Source organism: Megalops cyprinoides, chromosome 11, assembly GCF_013368585.1.
Source record: "Megalops cyprinoides isolate fMegCyp1 chromosome 11, fMegCyp1.pri, whole genome shotgun sequence".
NCBI lineage: Eukaryota > Metazoa > Chordata > Actinopteri > Elopiformes > Megalopidae > Megalops > Megalops cyprinoides.
This window is the reverse complement of record NC_050593.1, coordinates 36,477,364-36,501,803: the sequence shown is the minus strand read 5'-3', so window position 1 is coordinate 36,501,803 and position 24,440 is coordinate 36,477,364. Positions and strand designations below refer to the sequence as shown.

At 46.4% G+C, this 24,440-nt stretch overlaps 1 protein-coding gene across 2 annotated transcripts in view; it reads left to right on the top strand.

Moving 5' to 3' along the window:
- LOC118785509 (striated muscle-specific serine/threonine-protein kinase-like) overlaps positions 1 to 24,440 on the top strand; it is a 77,020-nt gene that overhangs the window by 15,341 nt on the left and 37,239 nt on the right. The window contains exons 1-7 of one of the 2 annotated variants that reach the window (XM_036540211.1): positions 5,261 to 5,934; positions 10,584 to 10,626; positions 13,517 to 13,546; positions 14,228 to 14,332; positions 17,340 to 17,499; positions 21,765 to 23,425; positions 23,846 to 23,989. In XM_036540211.1, coding sequence (XP_036396104.1) covers positions 5,902 to 5,934; positions 10,584 to 10,626; positions 13,517 to 13,546; positions 14,228 to 14,332; positions 17,340 to 17,499; positions 21,765 to 23,425; positions 23,846 to 23,989 — 2,176 coding nt within the window. In that variant the 5' untranslated portion in view covers positions 5,261 to 5,901. Of the gene's footprint in view, positions 1 to 5,260; positions 5,935 to 10,583; positions 10,627 to 13,516; positions 13,547 to 14,227; positions 14,333 to 17,339; positions 17,500 to 21,764; positions 23,426 to 23,845; positions 23,990 to 24,440 lie in introns of those variants that run through there. The other variant, XM_036540210.1, reaches the window with a different exon arrangement.

The window sequence follows — 24,440 nt, the reverse complement described above, 5'->3', positions numbered from 1 at the left end:
CCAGGTTTTTAATAAGGCATGAGGTGGAAAACATTCAGAATTGCCTCTAAAAGCTTTCTTTCCTTTCGTGGATGGTTGTGTCATGGGCTGGCTCGAAGGACTCTGTACCTCTCTGTAAAGTACTGACACCATTAGAGGGGAAGACTATCTGCTGTGCATTGTGCTATACTTACTCTGTAGCTTATGCAATGTAATAAGGATGTCTTTAAAGACGGGTAGATTTTGGTTCAGGTTTTGAGGAATCGAGACACTTCTGTTCAGGGGAAAAAGGAGCTGGGGGGTGGGGGGCCTTTGCAAGTGACAAATTCTTTGTGACTGGTGGACGTCACACAGTAGCGTCAGGTGGCAGCAGGCGAGCGGGGGAGTTTCCACCCTACAACACACACCGATCCTTCAGATCAGAGGTACAGGGAGCGGGGGGGGGGGGGGGGGTGTGGAGGAACAAAGAGGAAGAAATGAGGGAAGGAGAGGCTGGTGTCTGAGGCAGCCATGCAGAGAGAGAGGGCGTCGGAGCGGGAGAGAGATACAGGGAGGGAGGGGGGAGAATCAGGGGGAGAGGAGGGGGGAGGAGTGAGAGGAAGAAGGGAGAGAGAAAGAGAGAGGGGGATGGAGAGAGAAAGAAAGGGATAGAGGAGAGAGACGGACGTGGAGAGACAGAGAGAGGGATGGAGAGAGAGGGAGAGAAGGACAGCACAGCTGTAGGTGTCAGTTAGGGCTACGTTTCACATCTTGTCAGCATCAAGCCTTTTTATTTTTAATGTCAGGGATGTGAAGTCCCGTGAGCACAGCTTCAGTGTTAAAGAGGGGCTGAAAGAGAGCTCAGCATCACTCCTTCCTTATTCTGTCCAGATCCTACGTAACTGTGCTGTGCCAGCATGCCTGAGCTGTGTGCAGACAGCTGGGATCTGCTCATTTGTGTTTATGCTCATCCTCCTGTCCTCAGTGAAGCAGAATCAGGCTCAGACACCCAAACTGTCATGACAGTTTTTTGCTCTTCCTTTTGTCTTTTTGCTTCATAAAAGCACAAACCAGAGCTGTGAGAGTTTTCTGTGAAGTATCCTATTATTTTGGTAACGTGTGTGTGGATTTGCCTGCAGAGAGCCTCAGTTTTGAGGAGTAGAGATTATGAGCGGCTCTGCCCTGTGGTTCCGGCCCCTGTCTGGCACATCTCTTGGAGAGACAGTGATCACTGACAGATGCTGGTTCTCAGGCTTGATCACATCCGTGCTGCTAGGTCTGGTTTCTGTAAAGGATAGCTTTTCCCACTGGAGATTTCATTTCCAGTACTTCCTTTGCACTTAGTGCATTAGTAGAGCCTGAGTTCCTGTAAGGAACACCCCACTGATTGAGTGAAATTCTTTCCGTTATTACCTGCGACAGTATCAATATCCAGAAAGATTACTGTATAACGCAGCAGAGCACAGCTTTCCCTTGCAAATTTATCTTCTCTTGTTTCCCTCATCAACTGATAATTGCATTTTATTGGTAAAAGTGGAGGTCAAATGCAAAAATATAGGAGGAGCTTATAACTACATTGTGCTATATTATTGTGTGAAATGTGTTAATAAACACAGTAACACATTTGACACAAGCTGAACTACTTGAGGATAAATGAAGCATGTTTCAGCCACTCAGCCGTAGAAATTGGCCCATTACTTTATGCTGCAGACAACACAGACACGCCTCTGCTGCATTTTTATCTAATAGTTCCACCTGCGGAAAGCGGGGGACAGAAGGGCTAGCCCTTAAATAAGAGGCTGGAAGAGGCTGTCTGCAGGGCTGCAGCTTTAAAATGGCTCCTGCATCAATATCAGCACCATCCTGCTCACAGCACCATCTCCTGTAAGGGTACACACGCACACACACGCGCACACACACACACACACACCCACTCACACACTCACACACACACACACACACACCTACACACACTCACACACTCACACACACACACACCCTGCGCGTGTGCCATGCTGATGCAACTCTCACTTACTCACACTCACACACACACACACACCTTGGGCCTGTGCCATGGTGATGTAACTGTCACTTACACACTCATACACAAACATACACACACACACACACGCACATAGACACCCTGGGCCTGTGCCATGTGCCACACACACACACACTCTCTCTCTCCCTCCCTCTCTCCCTCTCTCTCCCTCTCTTTCCCTCTCCCTCTTTCTCTCTCTCTCTCTCTCTCTCTCTCTCTCTCACACACACACTCACACACACACACACACACACACACACACACACACACACACACACACACACACACACACACACACACACCCCTGCGTCTGCCAGGCGACTGGCAGGACTCTCTGATTTATGTGTGTGCACTTGCTAAATGGAGTTGTTTTGGGTTATTACAGTGTGCTTGCAGCAGGGCTGTGATTGCTGTACATTTCATTACGCGGCTCCCGTGGGGCAGAGGGTCGCTCGCCCTGCTGTTCCCGCGGTGCTCACCCGGGATCCGACACGCCGGAGCGAGCAGTTTATCCGGTATATCTGCGCCTCCGGCCCCTCTCCCGTACCGCGGAGAAGTTTCCGGGAGCCGCGACTCCCTCCACTGCTCCTGTTCTTAAAGCTGTCCTGCGACACAGCTTGCAGAGAAATGACTCATCTTCCAAACAAACTGGACAGAGATGCGCATTCAGAAGTGCCAAAGCCATCACTTCTGGACTGTTTCATACAAGCTTCACTTGTGCAAATGCATGGACCTGCGGTTCAGTCCTGTTACATTAGCTGGCGAGTCACAAACAAAGCAATTAAGGAGAATCTTCTCTAATGCGATAAGGACATTTCCCTTTGTGATTTGGAAATAGTTTTTTAAAAATATTGAAATGTTTGAATCAGCTGTGAAGTGACACAGTGCTCTCCTCCTGTCTGAGAGGCTGGGCGATCATTCTCAGCTCAGTCGTCAGTCACAGGTAAACACTCTAAGGGCGGGACTCAGGCCTGCTGAGGAGGGCTGTGAGATTAATGAGGGCGGGCGGGCGTGGTCAGGCGGGGCGGAGACTGTGGGTGTGAGCAAGCTGGTAACCGTGGCGGCGAAATGGAGGTGAGGCAGCGATAACGCCATCAGTCTGGCTCTCCACCACCGTGACAGACCTGACGGGGAGGATCGATCTGTTTCTCTGTCTCTATCTCTCTCTCTCTCTCTGTCTCTATCTCTCTCTCCCCTCTCTCTTTCTCTCTCTCTCCCTCTTTGGCTCTCTCTCTCCCCCTCCCTCTTTCTCTCCCTCTCTCCCTCCCTCTCTCTCTCTCTCCCTCTCTCTCCTTCTCTCTCTTCCCTCTCTCTCTCTCCCTCCCTCCCTCTCTCTCTCTCCCTCTCTCTCTCCCTCTCCCCTCTTTCTCTCCCTCTCTCTCTCTCTCCTCTCTTCCCTCTCTCCCTCCCTCTCTCTCCCTCTCTCCTTCCCTCTCTGTCTCTCTCCCTCTCCCCTCCCTCTCTCCCTCCCTCTCTCTCTTCCCTCTCCCTCTCCCCTCTTTCTCTCCCTCTCTCTCTCTCTCCTTCTCTCTCTTCCCTCTCTCCCTCCCTCTCTCTCTCCCTCTCTCTCCCTTGCTCCCTCTCTCCCTTGCTCCCTCGCTCCCTCTCTCCGTCTCCCTCCCACGTCTTCATGAGCGTGTCATAATCATAATCACAGGGTAATGGCGAGGCAGCCTGCTCCAGCTGGGCTGTATCTCTATCTCAAATGGAATCACAGCATTTTTACTCACATGACCTGCTCTCCCACCGTTTATCTGTAATGCTGCTGTATAATATATTCCATACCTTTTCATTGATATACGTCTTTGTGAATTTAATTGGTATTTATAGTTAAATGTGCTTTATTGCTGATATTGTGACACCATTGGCTAAACATATATTACAATCATTTTTAATGGTGATCGCAATAATTTATATACAGAAACCATTTTGTACATTTGCTTGTTGACCTACATCTCACAAGGTAACTACTGTGGCAAAATCAATGCATCAATGATACCAGCTCATCATTCAGAGAATCAAACCGGAGGACCTCAAGAGAGACAAAACCAGGCGGCCATCCAAAGTAATTCCCCCCTTACATTACACCGTGACCTGATGGCTGGTGCTGTTCTGTCTGGTGGTGATTATTGTCTGAGGCGTTTGGGTGAGGCGCCGGTTGCTAAGGGCACAGATGTGCTTGGCAGCCCGTGAGGACAGGACGCGTACGAGCGGCGCGTGACTGGAGGGATTGTTGGAGTGGCAGGTGATGGTGATGAGTGAGAGGTGCCCGGCGGCGGGCAGACGGAGACGTTCTGCGTAAACGATCTCTGTAATGAGTCACATCTGAGCATGAAAAACGGGGACGGCTTCCCCGTAACGACAGCAGAGACGGGCGTGTAACGAGCGTGTGGCGTCCCGGTCCTATAGAGAATGTACGCAGCCAAACTCCGCACCGGGGCATCGCAGAGATTACCTCAAATCATATCAAAACTCATTTCCATTCTAATCCAATCAATATGTTGACTTATCCTCGTTAATAAAAAATGATGTATTGCCTTCAGGTGTGAATGAATTTCAGGCTGATGAGACCTGGGAAAGGAGGGGTTATATTGCAGTGTTCCTCACATTTATGTGCTGCATGGTCAGTTGCTAAAGGATATAATGGCAATGTGTGTTTCTTTCTCCTGTGGAAACAAAATTTATTCACAAAGAATAATAACAGATTAAAAGAGCCAGTGACATAATGGGCAACGATGGCTATTTAGCTGGGAATAAAGAGGAGGCAGGAGATGCAGGGGCAGATGTTTGGGAGAGAGAATTAAAGCAGGGTTTATCTGTGCGAAAGGCTAGTTACCGCTTATCACAACAGCAGCGGTGACTCGCGGCCGCTGTGACGTCACAGGCATGGATCCTGAATATATAACTGATGGCTGTGGGTGAAGAGGCTCCTTTGCTGAAGCTGCAATCATCGTCTGTTTGCTCTGCGAGGCAGACGCAGGCTCTCAGAGAGAGAGAGAGGAACAAGGGAACCAAAAAAAAACACGGGAAAAGCCAGTCTGCATCCTCTAGCTCCAATAGCAGAGGGCTGACTCACTCTCTCACTCTCTCTCTCTCTCTCTCTCTCTCTCTCTGTCTTTCTCTCTGTCTCTCTCTCTCTCGCTCTCTCTCTCGCTCTCTCCCCCTCTCTCTCTCTCTCTCGCTCTCTCCCCCTCTCTCTCTCTCTCTCTGTCGCTCTCTCTCTCTCTCTCGCTCTCTGTCTCTCTCTCTCACTCTCTCTCTCCTCCTCTCTCGCTCGGTCTCTCTCTCGCTCTCTCTCTCTCAGTCTCTGTGGAGAAAGCAGGGCTGTGAAATCGGTTTCTCTCTCCCGCTGCTGCTTTGCTATTGTGTGACATCACTGCTCTTAGCTGTTTCTCTCTCGTCTTTTGTGAGGATCTGAGCTTTTCTTCCCTCCTCCTCCTCCCTACGTGTTCCCTGTGTTGGTGCTGGGGTTTTGTTTGGGTGGTTTCCTGGATGCTGTGGCTCTGAGTGGGTTTTCAGGGAGGGATGGTTGAGGCTGGATACGGAGGCACCTGCTGGAGCCTGCGTTTTAGCTGACTGACACATGCTCGGATGCAGACACAAACTCACTGCATGCATTTCATGAGCGTCTTCAACCTCACTTCAGACCGGAGGATTATTCGTTCGAGATAGCCAAACCAGTTCAGAAAAGCACCTCTTTTTTTTGCGCTGGTTTTGTCCTTGCGAAAACTGAAGACATCAGGTTTTTTTAGAAATTCCATGTCACTCTTTCTTGTTTTGTGTCACTCTACAAGTGGAGAGAGATCGTAGCCATGTTCTGTAGAGGAAGACCTCACAGCCAGCTGGTGTGAGAGGCACCATTCTGTAAACAACACAGCGCAGAACCCGGAGCAGCCAAAATCATGAAGAAGATCTGGTCAAAGAAGAGATTCCAGGTCAGTGTGTCATACTTACTATCGCTTTATACTTATCATTTTTAATATTGTTTTAACTTTCGTGTTATATGTGCTTTCACGGTTGTGTTGACGATATGACTAACACAGCCTCTTTCTTCTGTAAAAAACATATTTTTGCGTATGTTAATTTTTCTGTAAATCTGTTGTCATGACTGAATGTGTATTTGTCGTATATATGTTTCGTGTTGTGTAGAGGGCACAGGCTGATCTAGACTCTGTATGCACTGAATTAGCTGATGCGCCCCACCCTTAGCCAGTATAATCAACATAGTGATTTTCTGTTCGGCTTCTCCAGTAAACTGCGTTGTGTAGTGCGTTGTCAGACCTGTTAACACCGTTTCAATCCCAAAGGGATGGGCTACAGCCAGCAGTCTCAGAGCTGCCCTTTCCTCAGTGTGTAATGCTATGCGTCTCGGTTTCCCCAGTGCGAGGAGGGCTTGAAAACGTATTGAGATTCAGCATGTGGTTCACTGTTAACGGAATGCAACAAAGCAAAAGTGATACTGTAGGCAGATCCATCACGTTGCTGTTGTCGTGCTGCACCGAGCTCCATCAGGAAGAAATAGAGCAGCATGTTTATGCGATTGCAGTTGTAACGTGTTGTTTTCTCCAGGAGGTTGCCCACCTGTTTAATGAGATTGATTTGTGAAGAACGGATCTGTGCACTGAGAGAGCTCTATGAGCTGCACAGCAGTGAGAAGCCTGGAACCAAACATCACACCCACTGGAAAGTTGAAAGGGCCAACACACAGAGGGAACCGGAGCTGAAATCAGATTTTACAGCGGCCAGCGCATCGATTAGCGGTTTACTGATTTTGACATGGTCACTCCGTAAACGCCCACACCAAACTGTACACCTGTCCATTATCTGCAAGCAGCCCATCACCGGCTTTCTGTGGCGGAAAGATCTAGAATGCAAAGCAGCAGTTACACTTCAGCCGCTAGACTGTTCTGTGATGTTTCACAACTTGTTCAGTTTGTGGTGTGATTTTGAAGGCATAATGGACATTTGTTTCGCGCGCTCTCCAGCTGCCTTTGAGAGGAGGATTCAGCCCACCGAGAGCTGAACAGCATGTAAATGCGAGAGTAAACAAACCAGCCTGCATCGGGGGGAGCCCTGAGTGTTGGCTGGAAGTGTGGAACATCGTTTCGGAACATACATTTCTAATGAATATGTATCGTTTTCATACTGGCCTGGGGGTCCGTATGTGAGACGCGTATGAGGGCTGCAGGTTTTTGTAAAGATAACAGCAGACAGACTGACACAAAATGAAGGTGCGGGAGAGGGAAGGCAGGCGTGGAGGGGAAGGAAACAGACATAATTGGATCTCTGTCTGCAAAAAGAGATGGACAGGTGGAAAGGGCAGAGGCCCAGACTGATTCATCGCTGAGCCAACAGCCATGTAATTACAGTTGAGAGAGGAACACAATAGAAACTCAGGTTAGGTCGTTTGTAGGGCAGAAGCCAAATGAATAATATGGACTCAATGTATTATTCTTACCAACAGGTATTGCTCTGTGAGTAGAATTTGCCTAGCTTATCAAACAATGACTAATACTTGTTATTACTTGCGCCTTTAAAGTCAATGTCCCCAGTAGCAATATACACTAATTACCTCTCCCTATGAGATATTTATATGGATGGACACGGTCCTTGAATCCAGATTATTGCGAACCGCTAGGCTCCATATTGCCGATGCCATCAGACACTAAAAACTGATCAAGCCCATAATTACCACCTATGACGTCAGTGGCAGGGCACTTTATCTGGCCTGGAATGCATAATTCAAACGCCTCTTCTTGTCCCCCTGGCCGATTTTAATCAAAGTAGCGATTCAGCGCCACTTTCATTAAAGGTAATGCTCGGCAAATCAATTCATTAACTTAGCGGGATTGGCTGGCGTGGCAGGTGCGCGCGGCTGCTCAGTGTGAGGCTGCTGTGCTCTCAGGTGAAACGGCCGCCTGGTTTTGCTGGACGCAGTAAAACTCCCCGTTTTTTCAGACTGGAGTACCTGGTGGCGTTCGGAGAGGTGAGGTGAGGAGGCGGCCGGGTGCGGGCTTCAGTCAGCCGCTGCCAGGCAGTGCCCACCCTGCTCGCTTTATCCGAAGCCTAGCAAAACTAATAGACAGGTGTCCAGGAACGAGGCCGATTTGTCAGCGTGGTCGTTCCCCTCCTCCTGCGCTGCGTGATTTATGGGAAGAGCGCAGAGCACAAGCACGCTTTGTGTCGCTCTCCAGGGTTCTGATGGATGAAAAGACAAAGTTCTGCGCTGGTGGATGGCAGTCAGACGACAGGCCTGGGTGTCTGACAGAAGGCATCGCACTCACCAAGAAGACAATGCTAGCGTGTGCTAATGGCCTCACCAATATGACAACTACCGCATTTATAAGAAATGAGCATTTTTCAAATGCTAACTGGGATGGTCTGCTACACCCTGATGGCCAGTTGTCGTTATCATTTTTTGTCATCATTCATGTGTATTCTTATTTACTTATCTGTTATTAGTCATTCTAAAGTCCATTCAGGAACATTAGTGTTCTTTAAAATTAACCATCAGACATGCTTTTCTCAGCCAAGGGCATTTGTAGCATAGAAACCTCAAAAATACACATCCTTGTAATTGGACATGATGGAAATACAAATTTATGTCAGAACAAATCACCGCAAATAACCTGGAAGCCTTCACAGAACATTATTCAGGACATCACATCCTATCTCTTATTTTCTAAAGAAATTATCTTTAGAGACAGTATATTGCAAATAGGTCATAAAATGTATTATCTGCACAGTAAATGGTTTCCTCCTTTCCTCCACAGCTATGAAACGGCGTACAGGCCTGCCTTGCATTGCACAGATGGCTGTTTCAGAGCCTCCCTCCGAGACCTGTTTAGTCTGAGAGCACTGCTGGGGCTGTATGAGATTTGGCAGGTCACTCCGAGTGTGTGTCATTTTGGAAAATGTAACTGGACCCCACCAGCCTGTCGTAGGAAGCATGTGCTGTTTCAAAATGAACACTCCTGACATCCCTACAGCAGTTTCCTGGCGATGGCGTCATAGTCTCTCTCTTGTAACTGTCAGACGGTTTAATGTTAGATTTAATACCCCCGATGAACATAATTACAGCAAACAGGAGGTATGCACCTTGCAGCGTAATACATGTCAGACATTGAATAAAGATTTTTCTCACATTTGACAGAGGAGTTTTGAATATCAGTTCTCTTCATATTCTGGCTGTGTTATTTTTCTCTGCATGAACTGATTGATATCATGAATAAAGTCATGATATATTTAAAGCCACGATAAAACTCACTGTAGTAGGACCTTCAATGAAAGAGCCGCATCTGTCCACTACAGATTGGCTCACTGATATTTATGCATGTATTCAGGGCAGACCTCTATCTCCCAGTGTCTACAAGACATTTTCATGTACTACATATGTGATACTCATGCAGTCTTTCAAACATTCTTAAAACATAATTATCAAAGATGTCTGCCCTTTATACCCAATCACAAATGAGTTATTCTACAGGGTATTTATGCCATTTTAGATGACAGCATAGCGTGATACTGGTTAAAGTAGCCGTGATATAAAAGAAATAAATACTGTCATATAGTTTCTCAACTCTCCGGCTTAGAAAACTACATTTTGTCATGACTTTTTAAGCTGACTTTTTAAATTATGCACATTGTTTTTCTTGTAAAGTTTCTCATAATTATGTTCAAAACGGCACTCTGAGAGCAGCTGGCGACTGGCCAAGTAAAGGCTGGAGAAAATGTAGGATTATTGCATGGCTGCTCTGTTGGTGTCTGTTCTGTCTGTCACAGATATTCCAAACGAAAGTGAGAGTCAGTTTAAACGGCCCATAAACGGTGGGTATTAGAGAACACAATGACAGCAGCACAACCCAGCCAGATGTGTTGAATCAGCAGGGTGGTAATTGGCCTTACAGTGTAAGACTCTGTTTTTTTTTGCCTTCCTCCTCCCTCCCCCTTTTTTTCCTAGAGCGAGGAGGCTTTGCCAGAGTCAGAATCTTTCTCTCTCTACAGATGCTGCGCGTTGATAATTGTGTTAGAGACCGTTTTCACGGCGTAATGTGGAAATCATTTGCCGGCCTTGCACCATTAGTGTTGCATTCTCTGTGTGAGGAATGGATTAGGGGGAGGGGGAGGGGCACCCCCGGCATTCTCCTCACGCCTGTCCTCACACCGGCCTCCTGTTTGCCTCACCAACGCCCCGAGCAGGAGGTGAGCGGAGAGGAGCAGGAATACGGGGAGAGACACTGCCCCACACCCCACAGACCCCCCCCCCGTCAGAGGAGCACGACTGGCTGGGGCTCTGTGTGCTTTTAACGAGAGGACATCAGGTCTCCAGCACCCGGAACAAAAGCACTTCAGTGCAGGACTGCAAGGCTGCTTATCGCTGTCTTCTCTGATAACCTTAAGGTGGCAGAGAGTCTGTACCGAGCCCATTGTGCACATGTCTCTGAGGGGCCTAAGCATGCTACCTTAAATGGAAGTGCAGTTTGATTACGGTTTAAACTGCTTCATGAACAATAGGTGCCTACGGATTCCACTGTTCAATACGTGTAACTAACATATCACTGTTTTTTTTTTCCTCTCATTTCAGAAAACCGGACACTCCAGCCGAACATTTGGACGGTTTACCCATGGTGTGTTTGGGTTTATAGATAACAGGTTATTAGAACAGAGATTCTATGATGAATATACTGTATGTCAGCCAATCAATGGAGTGCTTGGCCAGTTTAAGTCTGAGGATGCCCTCAATATGGCTGTAGCAGTGGGCCCAACAGATGTTCCAAACATTGTTATCTATTCACATCCCTGTAAATTAACAATGCGGCACAGTTTGAGAAGGTTAGGAGCTAGCAGTTGTGGATTTTGGTGAAAATCTAAGCACCACAGCACCAAAATGAAAGAGAAATGAGGAGAAGGGAAGTGTCCAGTTTATAGACGGTGCCGTCATGTGAGGATGAGCAGAGATCTGTGCTGCTCTGTGTCTCCGGCTGCTTGATGTCAGTCCTGCGTAATGGAGCCAGCTCCCTCACAGGCTCCGCCCCCTGGCAGCGAGCGCATGATAGACGAGCCGCGATCGGCGTGACCGTGGCAACCCGGCGTTGTCGCGGGCACGGCGGGGTGGTGTGATCTGCGCTGGCTCTGCTCCCCCTTCCACAGGGAGCTCTCCCGGCCGGGCGCGTGACTCCGGCGCGATTTTTGCACCTAACGGAGCGGGAGGCCCAAATGCCCGCTGACCGAAACGTCTCGCTCTCAGAAACAGGGTGTCTGCAGCTAACACCCCCACTCCTGACGCGCTGTACTCTTTTTAAATGATTAAAACGGTCTGTGGCAGGGAGAGCGGTTAAATGGCTTCTGTTAAGTATGTAATCTGTGAGATCGGTCCCAAGCGTAGATCTCTGGGACAGTGGGTTCTGTTTTGTGTCTGCCACACATGGCAAAGACTAATAATACAAAATGTCTGTTCTGCCTTGAGGCATCCTGAAACTTAAAGCAGACACCAGATACTCCATTTTTCATTCCTGTCAGAAGTGCTATTCTTATTTGTGTCTTTTCTGCTTGTTTGCGCCAATAAATTTTGTTTATTCTTTTAAAAGCTTTTGTTTGTCTTTGATTTAAAATTATTTAATATTTCTTCATGTTAATAGCCTTGGTTCTGATTGTCTCTGTCATGTGGTGGGGTGCTGAGAAATCAACTGTGAAATATTTGTTTAAACGGAGTGACATAATTAAGATCCAGCAAAGCTGTCGTTTAGTTTATGGATGTAAGACATGGTGAAAGGGAAATTAATAATAAATTCCACTTCTGTACCATTTAAATAATTAATTCCTACAATACCAATGGCAAATCTAAGACATATCTCTCCAGAATGCTGTTATGACTGTTTGTCTGCTTAGTCTTTAACACGACAAGTGAGATTTTGTTGTGGGTGCTCTCACTGATGTTTGTTTTGTCAGCACTCTCTTTATTGTTCAGGGTGACATGGAAAGTACTTTGTATACAGTTCAAATTTTGCCAGTATCTTGTTGATAATATTATTTCTTTATAGAAATGGTGGGTGGGGGAGTGTCCTGATAAAATAATGTGTGTTTGTCCTTGCACACCAGAGTAAATGTCACAGTAATGCTGTCTGCTTTATATCAGTGCATACTGTGGTTTAATGTTCTTTAATAGTTTCTCCTGTGACCTGAGGTTACCTCACCAGCTGCATGATCGTTACCTTGCCAACTGCACTCCAGCTTAAGATAAAACATCAGCTGAATTCGTTATTCATCACATGAACCTGTATTTTAGTCAGTAGCCTGTCAAAATATTATAATGGATGCCAGAAATGTTACAGCACTTTAAAACCCACGGGTTGGGTTTAAACCTCGATATAGAGGGTAGGGCGTGTTGCAGGCCAGGATGGGAAGGTGGGATGTGATTGGCCGATTGGCTGGGATGTTTGTGACATGGCTGACTATCATTTAAAGATTGATTTTAAAGCAAGGTGCTGGATGTGAATCACTTCAGCAAATATCAAGTTGTATTGATACATAGTATGTAAACAAAAAATATACACTTTGTGAGTTGTCCTAGATAAATTGTTCTTAATGAAATAAATATTAATAAAATATCAATCAGATTACAATCACTCATGAGAAAAACAAAGCATGTTCAAGATGTTCTCAACATGGATATAGCTTTTTTACATCACATTTATTATATTCTTATTGATGCCGTCTGATCTCTCTCTCCATGGTAGCAAGCTGGAGCTGAGTTATACTCTGACACCCCTGTACTCATAGTTGTGCTCCAGGTCTCCTGTACTCTTATTTGTACTCTGAGTCTCCTGTACTCCGAGTTATGCTCTGGGTCTTCTACATTCTTAGTTATGTGCTTGTACTCTGGGTCAGGGGTAGGCCACCTTGTTCTAGGAGGGCCATAGTCCTGCAGATTTGGTTACATCATTAAGGCTCTGGATGGAATGAAAGTCTCAGTATCTGCAGCTCGTCCTGGTTCAGCATGGCCTGTTCCTTTTCCCGCTCTGGTTCGTTCAAGCGAGATGCTGTGAGCACCGCTCTGTGCTGAACCTGTATCCCTCCGCTGTGGGGCCCAGACAGCGAATTACTCACAGTCTGCATGTTCACTTACACACCACCTCACTGCGGTGTCATACCAATGTGGCATTAGGCAGCTTCAACACATTTGGGTAAAGAAACAGAAAATGTTCTTTGTCAGGAAGATTAAGTGGATGCAGTTGGCAGAATCACGCAGTCCAGTGAACGCATGCGTTAGCCGGAGCGAATTGTTAGGGCACAGATGGTTATGATAAAGTACATATTTCATACAAAGCGCACAGAAGCCGCGCTGCAGATATTCCACATTGTGCGAACGTGACAGCTTTCCGGTGCCGGCGGTGGTGGTGTAGCGGCAGCGGTTTGGTTGTGCAAATGATTGCAGATGATGATGGGGGGGTGCATGTGGTTTCTATAGTAACGGTGTTCTCTTGTTTGCTTCCCCCTGCTGCCACTATGGAAGCGAAGTTTTCCGCTCATGCAGAAAGCAAAGTTATGGTAACGTCTGCATTTCCTGTCCTCTCTCACTCAGCTCCATTTGTTGTGTACCGTCATGCCTAACTGTCCCCAGCAACAGAGCCTTATATCTTGTGGCCTGCTAACCTCATCAGTATTTTGATTTTAAAGCGTGAAAATGCTTTTACATTTACATTTATTCATTTGGCAGATGCTTTTATCCAAAGCGACCTCCAAGTGAGTGTATAGGTGTTTCAGTCTGTTTCATGCTTATTTTGTATGCACCTCCAAAGACCGATGTTGTGTGCTGTTTGTAGTCTCAAATGCTTGTTTTGTACATTTTCTTTGCATAATGAATGTCCACACATCCATATTTTTGTCTGTGAAAATATCTGCACAGTTATACTGACCTACAGGTTTATGGGTCTCAGACACATTAAAGGCCACTTCATCACACGTGCAGCCCCCCCCAGTTGTTCCCCCTGCAAACCTTGCTCATGGTTCATCTGTTTTCCCTTCATAAGTCACCGGCAGCTGTATGACAGGATTTAGTAACGGTCCCCTCCAACACAGCACCCTGTCCCTGGATGGTGCTGCCTGTCCTCGGTCCCCTTTATCCTCAGCCTCCCTCCGCTAAGTGAAAGTGAAGTGTCATTTATCACTGTGCCTTAGCAGACCTCAGCCCATCCCTCTCTCTCTCTCCCTGCCCCCCCCCCCCCCCAGACTCAGAGACAACAGAAGATGAGGCAGCAGAGCCCCAGATACCCATGGAGAGCAAAGAGGGGTCCAGGGGCCTTCAGGACCAGGCTGCCCATCGAGCGCCTGCAGGTAAGCTTATCTTTAAAGAATTAAAAAAAAAAAAAAATTAACATCTGTTCAGTAAATCATCTTACTTTTGAGATGTGTTGTTACTGTAATAGCAAGTGAGGTGAACTAGGTTTGCAGATGTTGTAGTCTTTATTATTAGTAGTATTGGTACCTAAGACAACATAAAGAGGCTTATTAATGACAGTGATTTAAGAAAGTATAGATATAGATTTAAGAAAGAATATAATTTAAGTCCCATTGGCTAACTGTGAAATGATGTCCGTTATTTGCTGCAGCTATTCCGTGACCTAACTTTGATGGTAATCTTTAAGACTGTCATTTATGACTATTTTCTAAAACTTCCTTAATTGTGTTTTCTAAAATGTTACTGTTTTCATTGATCTATTGGGGGCGGTAGGTCAATGAAAGCTACCCACTGGGGGAGCAGAATCCTGCCCTGGCATTTTCTTGTAACTTTGCTATATTTAGCCAACAACATAGTTACACAGTTCTGCCAACTGGTCCTGTTCTGCAGTCTAAACGGGCAGAGTAGCTTTACTGAGTCTCAGTAAAGAGGCACGGAGCCGTGCAGGCCTGTACAGAGAGGGAGCGATGCAGCCTCCGTGCCTGGCTGCCAGCACCAGGCCAGCCTGGCCTGTTCCAGAACCATCGTCAGCCAGTATAAATAGCCGTTCAGCTGAGTCTCTGCAGCTGTTTGTTACTGACCACAGGCAGACACCCAGTGAGGCACACACGGCGGGAAGTGCCTAGGAAAACACTCAGCCCAGTTTCACAATGTCCGAGCATGAACAGTTCCTTTCACATAACCAGTGTTTCACAACGACTGCTTTATTTAAGGGAGCGTTCTGTTCTATCAGAAACTGAGACACGGAGACGTCTGGTGAGATGGCCGGTGAAGTCCACAGGCTGCCTTCGTGGGCACGGATATATCTCACGGATATATCTCACGGATGTATGTTAGGTGCGGCGATAAGACACGCTGGGTTTTTATCCCGAAGGCCTCTCTCTGCCACTCCAGTGGGCAGTGCTTTGTTATTGCCGGAGACGTTTCTCTGTTATATCTTTTGCCATTTTCACCCCTCATCCATCACTGGATTGCTTCTGAGCCGAGGCAGTACATTCTCACTGTCAGCAATCTACCTGCTGAAACATCCAAAATGTCTGCTGAAGCAGGGAGTCACCCCTCCACCTCCGGCAGACTGTCACTGAGGGCCACCCCCAGACGCAGGAGCAGACTCTTTACAATCTGTTCATTCAAATGTGGTAAACTCAATTCAGAGTCCTTTGGATAGACTAAAGTCAACCCAGTCACATCTGCAGAGTGAGCTGTTCTGCGTTACAATGGCCATTTGAGACTACAGTGCCTCACACAATACTGTGAGCTTTTGTTGGCTAAAATTTTCACTATGTGTCTCTTTTTTTTAAGATATTTTTTGAATAGAGGAATAGAGTGACCAGGAGAAGTAAAGATCCCTTTTTTCATGTGACCTTTGCAGTCTGTCCGCAGTGGCACAGGAACACCTAAAATAATCTTTGAACGTCACAGTGTTGATGTTGTCAGTGTGAATAAGGGGCTGTGATGTCTGCTGCAGAGGAAAACAAAAGCTTTACCTTCTCTCTTAAACAAAGAAATCAGCTTTCACGCCGAGTGTAATCTCCACTGGCAAGAGAAAAAGGTGAAAATGAGAAAGGAATATTAATGCATCTTGGGCAATGCAGCTGTAAATATCAGAATTTGTTAGACTGTCTGTGGTCATTTTATTCAGTCCTTCATCTCCTCTGAGCCAGAGACTATTTATCTAGCCTGCAGTTTCCAGTGAAATAGATCTTCAGTGAGCAGAGTGGGCATTCATACAGTAGGATGTTTGTTAATACCCATTAACTTACAGCTGAGCAATGAAAAATGCGTCTTCTCTGCAATAGCTTGTCCTCACAAGGCGGCTGAATCTCATCGGGATAATGACCCTCCCCACAAACCACTGACAGGTGGTAAATAAATCAATCCAAGAGCCTATTCTCAGTGTGAAGGGCTGCAAAAGAGCGACAAGCCTTCTGAAGGAGCTGTTTCCCCCCTCCCTTTTATGTAATTGTTGTTCATATTTAATAGATTTTGACGGATTGTATTATTCAAATGCGGGGACAGAAGGCCTCTGTTGCTGCTCCTGATGGACGCTGTCTTTTATTGTTTTGTACCCATTATCCTCAGTCTGACTCTGTCTGCCTGAGTGTATCGAACTGGCGGTAAATTACCTGCTCCTGCTGCCACAGACCATAAATTGCATGTCACAGTGCTTTTCTCTGCTCTCATGTCAGACTCATGCACTTGGACATGTAATCCTCAGAGGTTTAATGTAATGTCTTTAGTCTTACTTATTTATTAGCTATGCAACTGACTTTTTCTTTCATAATGTCTTAAAAAAAATAACCGCAGACTTGCAAAATTCTTGCCCTGTTGACATCAGAGTTTTAATTTGAAATGCAGTATAATGTTGTAAAATGTTCAGGGATTAATTGTTGCTGAACGCTGCAATATGCACCAGTGAGGAGGAACGGAAGCCAAGCTTAATCCGCAGTATTGCACTAAAGCCTTTTGGCTCAGACTGTCTTGGTGAAGCGTTGCCTACCACAGCATACACGGCTCCGTCTTGCACAGCAGAATGAAACGGCTTCTAACAGTCTTCACTACCAGATGCTGTGCTGCTCTGTACTTTACAAGAAAATATACAAATGCTTGCTTTACTCAGCAGTACCTGCAGTCTGTGGAATGTTTTTCTCAAGATTTCTTTGACCTTGTGAGTGTATTGGGTGAAGTACATTACGCCAAAGGGCACATGATTAAGCAAAACTTTAAGGGTATATCTTTCAGTTATTTTCAGTAAGCTGGAAGGATTTCCTTGGGATGGTCTGCTGAAGTACAGTAGAAATTGGTTTGTTCTTTAGGCAGATCCAACACCAACACTGCGCTAGTGCTTCTCGTACGTTTGCTCACTGGCGATCCCTCCTGCAGGTGACGGGGACAGGATGATGGACATCACGCCTGACGCCAGCGGCCGCAGGGGCTCGAGGACCGACAGCTGGACTGGCAGTCAGAATACAGTGGTAGAGAAGGAGGCACTGGCCTTGGGTTCGAGAGCACCCGGCCAGCAGGACCTCTCCAAGCCTGCCAGGCAAGCTAACGGGCGGGAGCCAGCAGGCACCCACATCCGGCACCTAGGGGTGGAGCCTCTGATTCGGGCGTCCCGTGCCAATCTGTCCCGGCCAGTGTGGGGGTCGGAGGAAAGTGTGTCTTTAGCTAGTGATTACTACGGTAGCACGTTCAGTCTCTATAGAGGAAGGACTTTTTCTATTCCCCTCTAAACAAAACATGCCAGACACCCCAACAGCCAACAACAAATTAGAGAAAAATGAAAACGGCCACAAATTCCACACACACTAATCACAGCACTACAGTAGACCCTTGCTATAACACATTGGCTTCAAAAAAGACACTCTTTTTGTGATAGATAAAAACAGGCCAAAAACATCACTTCGATTACAGGTATCATGGGAGTCAGACAGAAGGCAGAGATGCCTGAAGGCTACAGGAGATCTCCACACAAGTGACAAAGATTCATGGAGGTGGAACTTCTGACTAGAGTACTGACAGTCAACCACACACCGCCCTCTTAATTTACACCACAGATTTTCCTCAAACAATAATCAAGTGTAAACCCAACCCACTCACAGATCACAGTTCAGTGCAGCTATGATTGTAACCTGCTTTCAACAAGGATTCAAAGTGATTTACTCACTGGAGTGAAGCAGGAGCCAAAAGCCGCTCTATGCCTGACACTCAAGACAGCAAGAACAAAAGGTTCTGTTGAGTTGCCTGTGTTATACCAACGTCAAACTTTGCTCAGTCGTCAGCATAAATGACATTATATCTGAAATTAGCTGGCAACACCCAGAGGCATAGTCTTCATTTTTAACAGAAGGGGTTTACTGACAATCTTGCACTGAGAATGGGTGTGACTGTCATATGAAATGTGCATGACATGATATAGATTTTTGGTATTCTTCACATATAATGATAGCACTGGGTACAGATATCAGGAAATTCTGGAGCTTGTGATTCACGTTTTTCTAAACAGTGTTCTCTCCCTTGAACGCAAATGCCTTCCCCTTGTGTTATAGCCTAGGTCCACTGTAGACATCCACACTACATTATAGACCTCTCTCACAAACCCATGTTTCTTTCCCCCAATCTAAAAATTCCCATTTATATCAGCAAATATGCAATGATTTATTTACTCATTTATTTCTAAATACCAAAACAAATTTTGTACATTTTAACTATGTATTTTTAATTGACCCAACCTATTATTAAAAACCCCCTGAAATCTCTTCTAAAATACAGGTAGCATGACGAAATGTTGCATTTATTTAGCTTTTTCCATGATCTACCCCCCCTCCCCTCCATTACCTTCTGTCTTTGGTCATTCATTTCTTTCCAATTATTTTCCCATTTATTCAAAGTGATTTACCTCTCTTTATTTCATGTAAGTCACCTTTGATCACTGACACAGGGGCACAGGGACCTGAAAACGTTGGTTTTTAAGCCTCCAGGCCCTGGGGCATCCAGTGAAGAGCAAAAGGCGTGGTTATTCCGGAAAGAGCCGAACTGCTTAAAGCCTCTACAGTTCATCTCCACACAGCAGCATGTAACTACGACACTCAGAAGGGCTCAAGCACTTCAGCACCAGCAGCTACATTTCCCCGCAGCGGCAGAGCGAGGCAGCTGGGTACCTGGCGCTTAACGCGGACACAGACATTTAGCTTGTAGTGCAAGCATGCCGGGGGCAGTCTTGTGAATGAGGACGCAACGCTCAAACTAGGGTGACCAAAAATAATCAGAAAATGTCTGAATCCATACACTTCACATCCTGGAATCTGGTTACGATTGCATCATTTAATGTTTCCACAGCGATAGCGTGGGTTTACCTCTCAACATCATAGTATACCGTTCATAGTAATATTTCTACATTAAACTGGTCTTTGACTAGAGAGCACGAATAGCAAACGTATCCTCTATGGCGTTCTCCTTTATAGCTCTCATTTCACATCACAGCTCATCAACACGGACACACGGCACAGACAGGCCCACATTCCTGTGGCATTAATTCAGATTGGAACCGAATCAGATAATTCTCATAAGTACATGCGCAGACAAATATGCCACATAATCACCGAATTGGATTGTTCTGTAGCAGTTTTATTTCTTGATTATTGATTTACTTTCTTGTCATTGTTTAGTTTTTTTTAATTTCCGATCATACTTTCCTTTGACCCCCCCTCTGCTCACAGATGGTGTTCATTTCTCACCCACACCCAGTGAGATCAAATCTAAAGCAAATTTAACTCAGTTTTTAGAGCAGGTGGCCGGTGGCGCCCCCTACGTGTCAGTCAGCACCTCCTCAGGAGACTCAGGTGCTGACGTGTAACATGCTGTTCAAAGAATAAATTTGCAAATACATTATTTGCATCTCACTGTGTGTGTGTGTGTGTGTGAGTGTGAGTGTGAGTGTGAGTGTGAGTGTGAGTGTGAGTGTGAGTGTGAGTGTGTGAGTGTGTGAGTGTGAGTGTGTGTGTGTGTGTGTGTGTGTGGTACCATTTTCCCTTTTGGTTTCCCCACTGGTTTGCTACGCATGCGTTTGTACAGAAGATGTTTTCAGCATGTCCAGTCTTTTCATCTGCATGAATTTCTATCACAAATACGATTTTCCTCTATTTATGTGATCAACACATCATTTTTCACACCCACTCATATTAGGAAGATATTTTTTATTCAGGGCACAAAAAAAGCATACTGAAATACATACATTATTTAAATTATTGTATTGTCATATGCAGTTAAATAGTATTCTGCTCCACTACATCAGTGTTGATCCGTGTCAAATAAAATATGTTCATTAATTCATAAAATAACTGTAAAGGTGTATTCCTGGCTAAAATTATGATTAAAATATGTACCGCTGTGTTTAAAAATGGTAGTATTTCCCAAAAAAAAGCAAGCATTGATATTTACTATTTACAAGTAATTATTGGCTGTCCCCTTTCAGAATTAGGTGAATGACCTAAAGATACCCACCAAAGTTTGATTTGATTTACTCCTTGAAGTACAATACTCAATATGCAATTCTAATGTAGTTGTACAGAATTAATAATATGCTTATCCATATAATATCAAATAATAGTCACAAGGGTAGAAAATATTTTAGTTAACCATTTATTGTGTGATACAGTAGGCATAATTTATATATATAGCTAGCCCTATACTGGGCTTTGTCACAGTATTTTTTCTTTTAAGCAGACATTAGATTATTATACTACTGCATGTCCATGTTTCTTGCATGCGTTGAGTGCCGCCTGCATACTGTTCATGCAGTAATACACTGGATACAGGTCACAAGGGGAAGTCTGAACATTGGCTGTCTAGGAAGGAGAGAAGGAAGTCTAGAGTACACAGAAAGTGTGTATGTAAACAGAGGCTGTACATCAGCAGTGTGAGGGGACTGCAGGTGAGTGTGCACCTGGAGCTGTGCAATGCTGCAGTCTTTTCTGCAGGCACCTTGATAACTACACCTGGTTATGGTGTTTGTGCACCAAGACTCAACACCTGTCTGTTCTTCCTAGTCAAGGCAAAATATTGACTTAACCTTGTAGATATCCAGTGATATTTGGTGGTCTAGTCCAGTTATGTTGGAAGAAATAGGCTGGTAGGAAGTGCACCACGTGATCTGGCCTATGCTATTCAAATCACACAGTCAGTGATACATCCCACCACACTGCCGTTCACAGTATGAATTTCAGTATAGTTCTTATCATTCTAAACACAGTGGTACCATTCTGAGTTTTATTTATTACATACCACAGATTTTAATATGTTGGCACCTATGTTTGTCTTAGGCTGCTGTATTTGGAAAGAGATAACTTGTAGCTTAAATGTATTTGATAATATGTAGTTTTATCTCTCCCAGACCAACCAACCTATTATTGTTATTATCCGTAATATAAGGAATATCCCGTTGTGTATTTTTTCTACAAATTATGTTGATTTTTTTTTTTATTTGACCCTTGACCAATATAGTTTTGATTTTAGAAAAAGTTACCTTAGTCGACCTTGCTTTATTCCTTTATAACTATAAAAAGTTATAATCCACACCCTCAACACTTAATTCCACTCCACAGACAATACTTTGGTTCACATGAAATCCTTCACTGCCTCTTGCCACTCAGTTTCGGGCAGAAAGGTTTTTCACAAGACCCTCCTCTTCATCAGCCCCGAGCCTCAGAAGGCTTCTCTGGCTTCCTGTCCTCTTCCAAACAGCTGGGCTCCTCCCCCAGGCCAGACCTTTACTCTAACAGAACATCTCCCTTAATCACCTTCTTTCAGGAGCCAATCTGAAGACGTTTTGAGGGAAGCTCACCCCCAAGTTCTCCCACCCCCCTCTCCCAAAATTGGCCAGCGTCCCATGACTTCCCCCATAACCACCCGTTCCGGGTCTGCCCCCGGCACCCCCCTCACCCCCCGCAAGAAAGTTGTCATCCCAACCGACTATCTAGACACTGTACCAGGGGAATTTGAGGACAAGATCAAGCAGCCAAAATCCTCAGCTATGTCTCAGAGTAGTACCCAGGACTCCCGCCCCCAGACCCCAGTTAGTGAGTACTCTCGGAAGGATCTGACCCCCCGCCCGTCCCCGAAGCTGACTCGGGCTAGCTCCAAGATCTTCGAGAAGGTGCGAGTCTTCGAAGAGCGCAGGAGGAGCATCGACCAGCCGGAGGGATCCATCTCTGGGCGCTCCTGGGCCGGCTTCAACCGTGCCGCCTCCTTTGACTCAGACGACGGCGGCAGCCGGCTGGGCATCTCCAGGGAGAGCTCCAGGGAGGACCTGCGCGAGGCGCTAAAGGCAGACGCGGCAGAGAGGAGGTCCATGTTCAGGCAGAGGGCCGCCTCTCTGGAGGACCGGCCGCGCTACTCCCAGAAGGTGCAGGACATCGAGACCAAGTTCACGGAGGAGCTGCGGAGGATCAAGAAGCTGGTGGGGAAGCCGCACCTGGCGAAGTCCTTCTCCACCGAGCAGCTCTCCCAGAGGAGCAGGCAGACGCAGCCCTTCCGGAAGCTTGAGCCCATCCCCCCGCAGGTCATCCAGAAGCTGCAGGACCGAGAGCGCCTGCAGCAGGAGGAGGAGCAGAGACAGCAGCAGCAGCTGAAAGATGGATCCCTACAAATATCCCCCAGATTACCAGCAAAACAGGAAACTCAACAAGACCTGTCACAGACAGAAACGCTACGGCAGGAAGAGGCTCTGCCGCGACAGCTCGAAACCAAGAGACCCTCAATAAGCAGCGTAACGGTGAGTCGGTTCGGAGATGGAGCGGTTACCCCAGAGGCTATGTCACTCACTGAGTTACCAGGACAACGCTCACCAATACAGCCACCGAGGAGCAATTCAGCCAGGGAGCCCCCTCAGAGCTCCCAGCAAATTCAGACTCCACACGCAGCTAAAGAGCCGACACCCACGCCTCATCCACCCAAGGAAGAGTCGCCACCGAGGAAGATGGAGCTGCCGGTGAGGATGGTGGAGCGAAGGCCTGCCAGTCCGCTGGTGAAGAGGGCAGCAGCCCTCGTCAAAGACCTCCCCGACGTCAACGAGATGCCGGTCACTGAGCCTCCGAAGGAAGAGCCGCTACCCAGGAAGGTCGAGCTGTCTTTACGCAAGGTGGAACAGAGGCCTGCCAGTCCTCTTGTGCAGAGGGCATCCCCTCAGGTTCAAGAACGCCCAACCCAAGCCCCGCCCAAGCCCCCGAGACTCGCAAGCTCCTCCTCCATTCCCAGCGCCTCGTTAGAGGAGGAGAGGATGGAGGTCGAGGTGACCCCCGTGTCCCCGCCCCCCAAGGTCGCGATCCCCATGATCGTTGTGGAGGAAGAGCCTATGGAAGTACAGGCCTCAGCGGAAAGCAACAGGGGAAAGAAAGCCAGCGGCACGAAGGAGGGAAGGAGCCGGGTTCGAGGGAAGGGTCATCGCTCTCGGCCCATGTCTCCAGAGCGCGGTGAGGCTTTCTGCTGAAGCACAGTGTGTAAGAGGCTGTACTCAGCCTCTCAGGTGTGCATCTGAATTGTGGAATAATGCACTGAAAAAGAACAAATAGGTTTACACCAGCTTCTCACAATTTCCCAGAGAATAACATGCATGTGCATGAACGTTTTATATTTTATATAAAAAAGAAAGTGATTAAAGAAAGAGTGTCACAGGTATTCCAAGGTATTGTCACAGATATTCAAAATAAGTTTGACTTAAATGCTATTTTTTACTTATGAATGATTATGACTTTTATGAAAAACAGATCTTTACTATTTTGTGCTACAAGTTGCTCTGGATAAGAGCATCTGCTAAATGAATGTAATGTAATGTAATTGTAAGTGTTGCTGTAGTAACTGCGGTACTGACGTGTCCGTGCTTGCACATGCAGACTCGTCGGATGACTCATATGTGTCGGCTGGAGAGGACCCCCTGGAAGCCCCCGTGTTTGAGTTTGCCCTGCAGGACACGGTGGCGTCTGCCGGGTCGGACGTGATGCTGAAATGTATCATCGCTGGCACCCCTCTCCCGGAAGGCAAGTCGTCTCTCCTCCCCCCTCCCGGCCTACTCCCCTGTACCGCTATTACGAGTCTCACTGCGTGTTGCAATGAACGTTCTGCAGGTTATCAGGGATTTGCGTGAGGGCTTTCAGCCCTCTCCCACAGCTCATTAGACTGTGTCGGATTTTATCATCTTAACATCTTAAGCAAAATAGAGGATGAGTTCTGTAATATCATTATTCCTTCAGAAAAAATATCAGTGTTCTATTGGATCACTAGACAATGTGAAAATTGAAATCCCATTTTTAGTAACTGAAGGCTTTTTCCATTACTGAATTCCAAATAATAAGATTGTATTCCTGCCAGCTCATACACACATGCATATAGCGTGATCCATATAAACACATGCTGTCCTGATGCGCGTGCCCCTCCCCCAGCAACACAGCTGTTTCTTCTTCTTCTCCTGTCCTTTCTGTGGGTTGACTT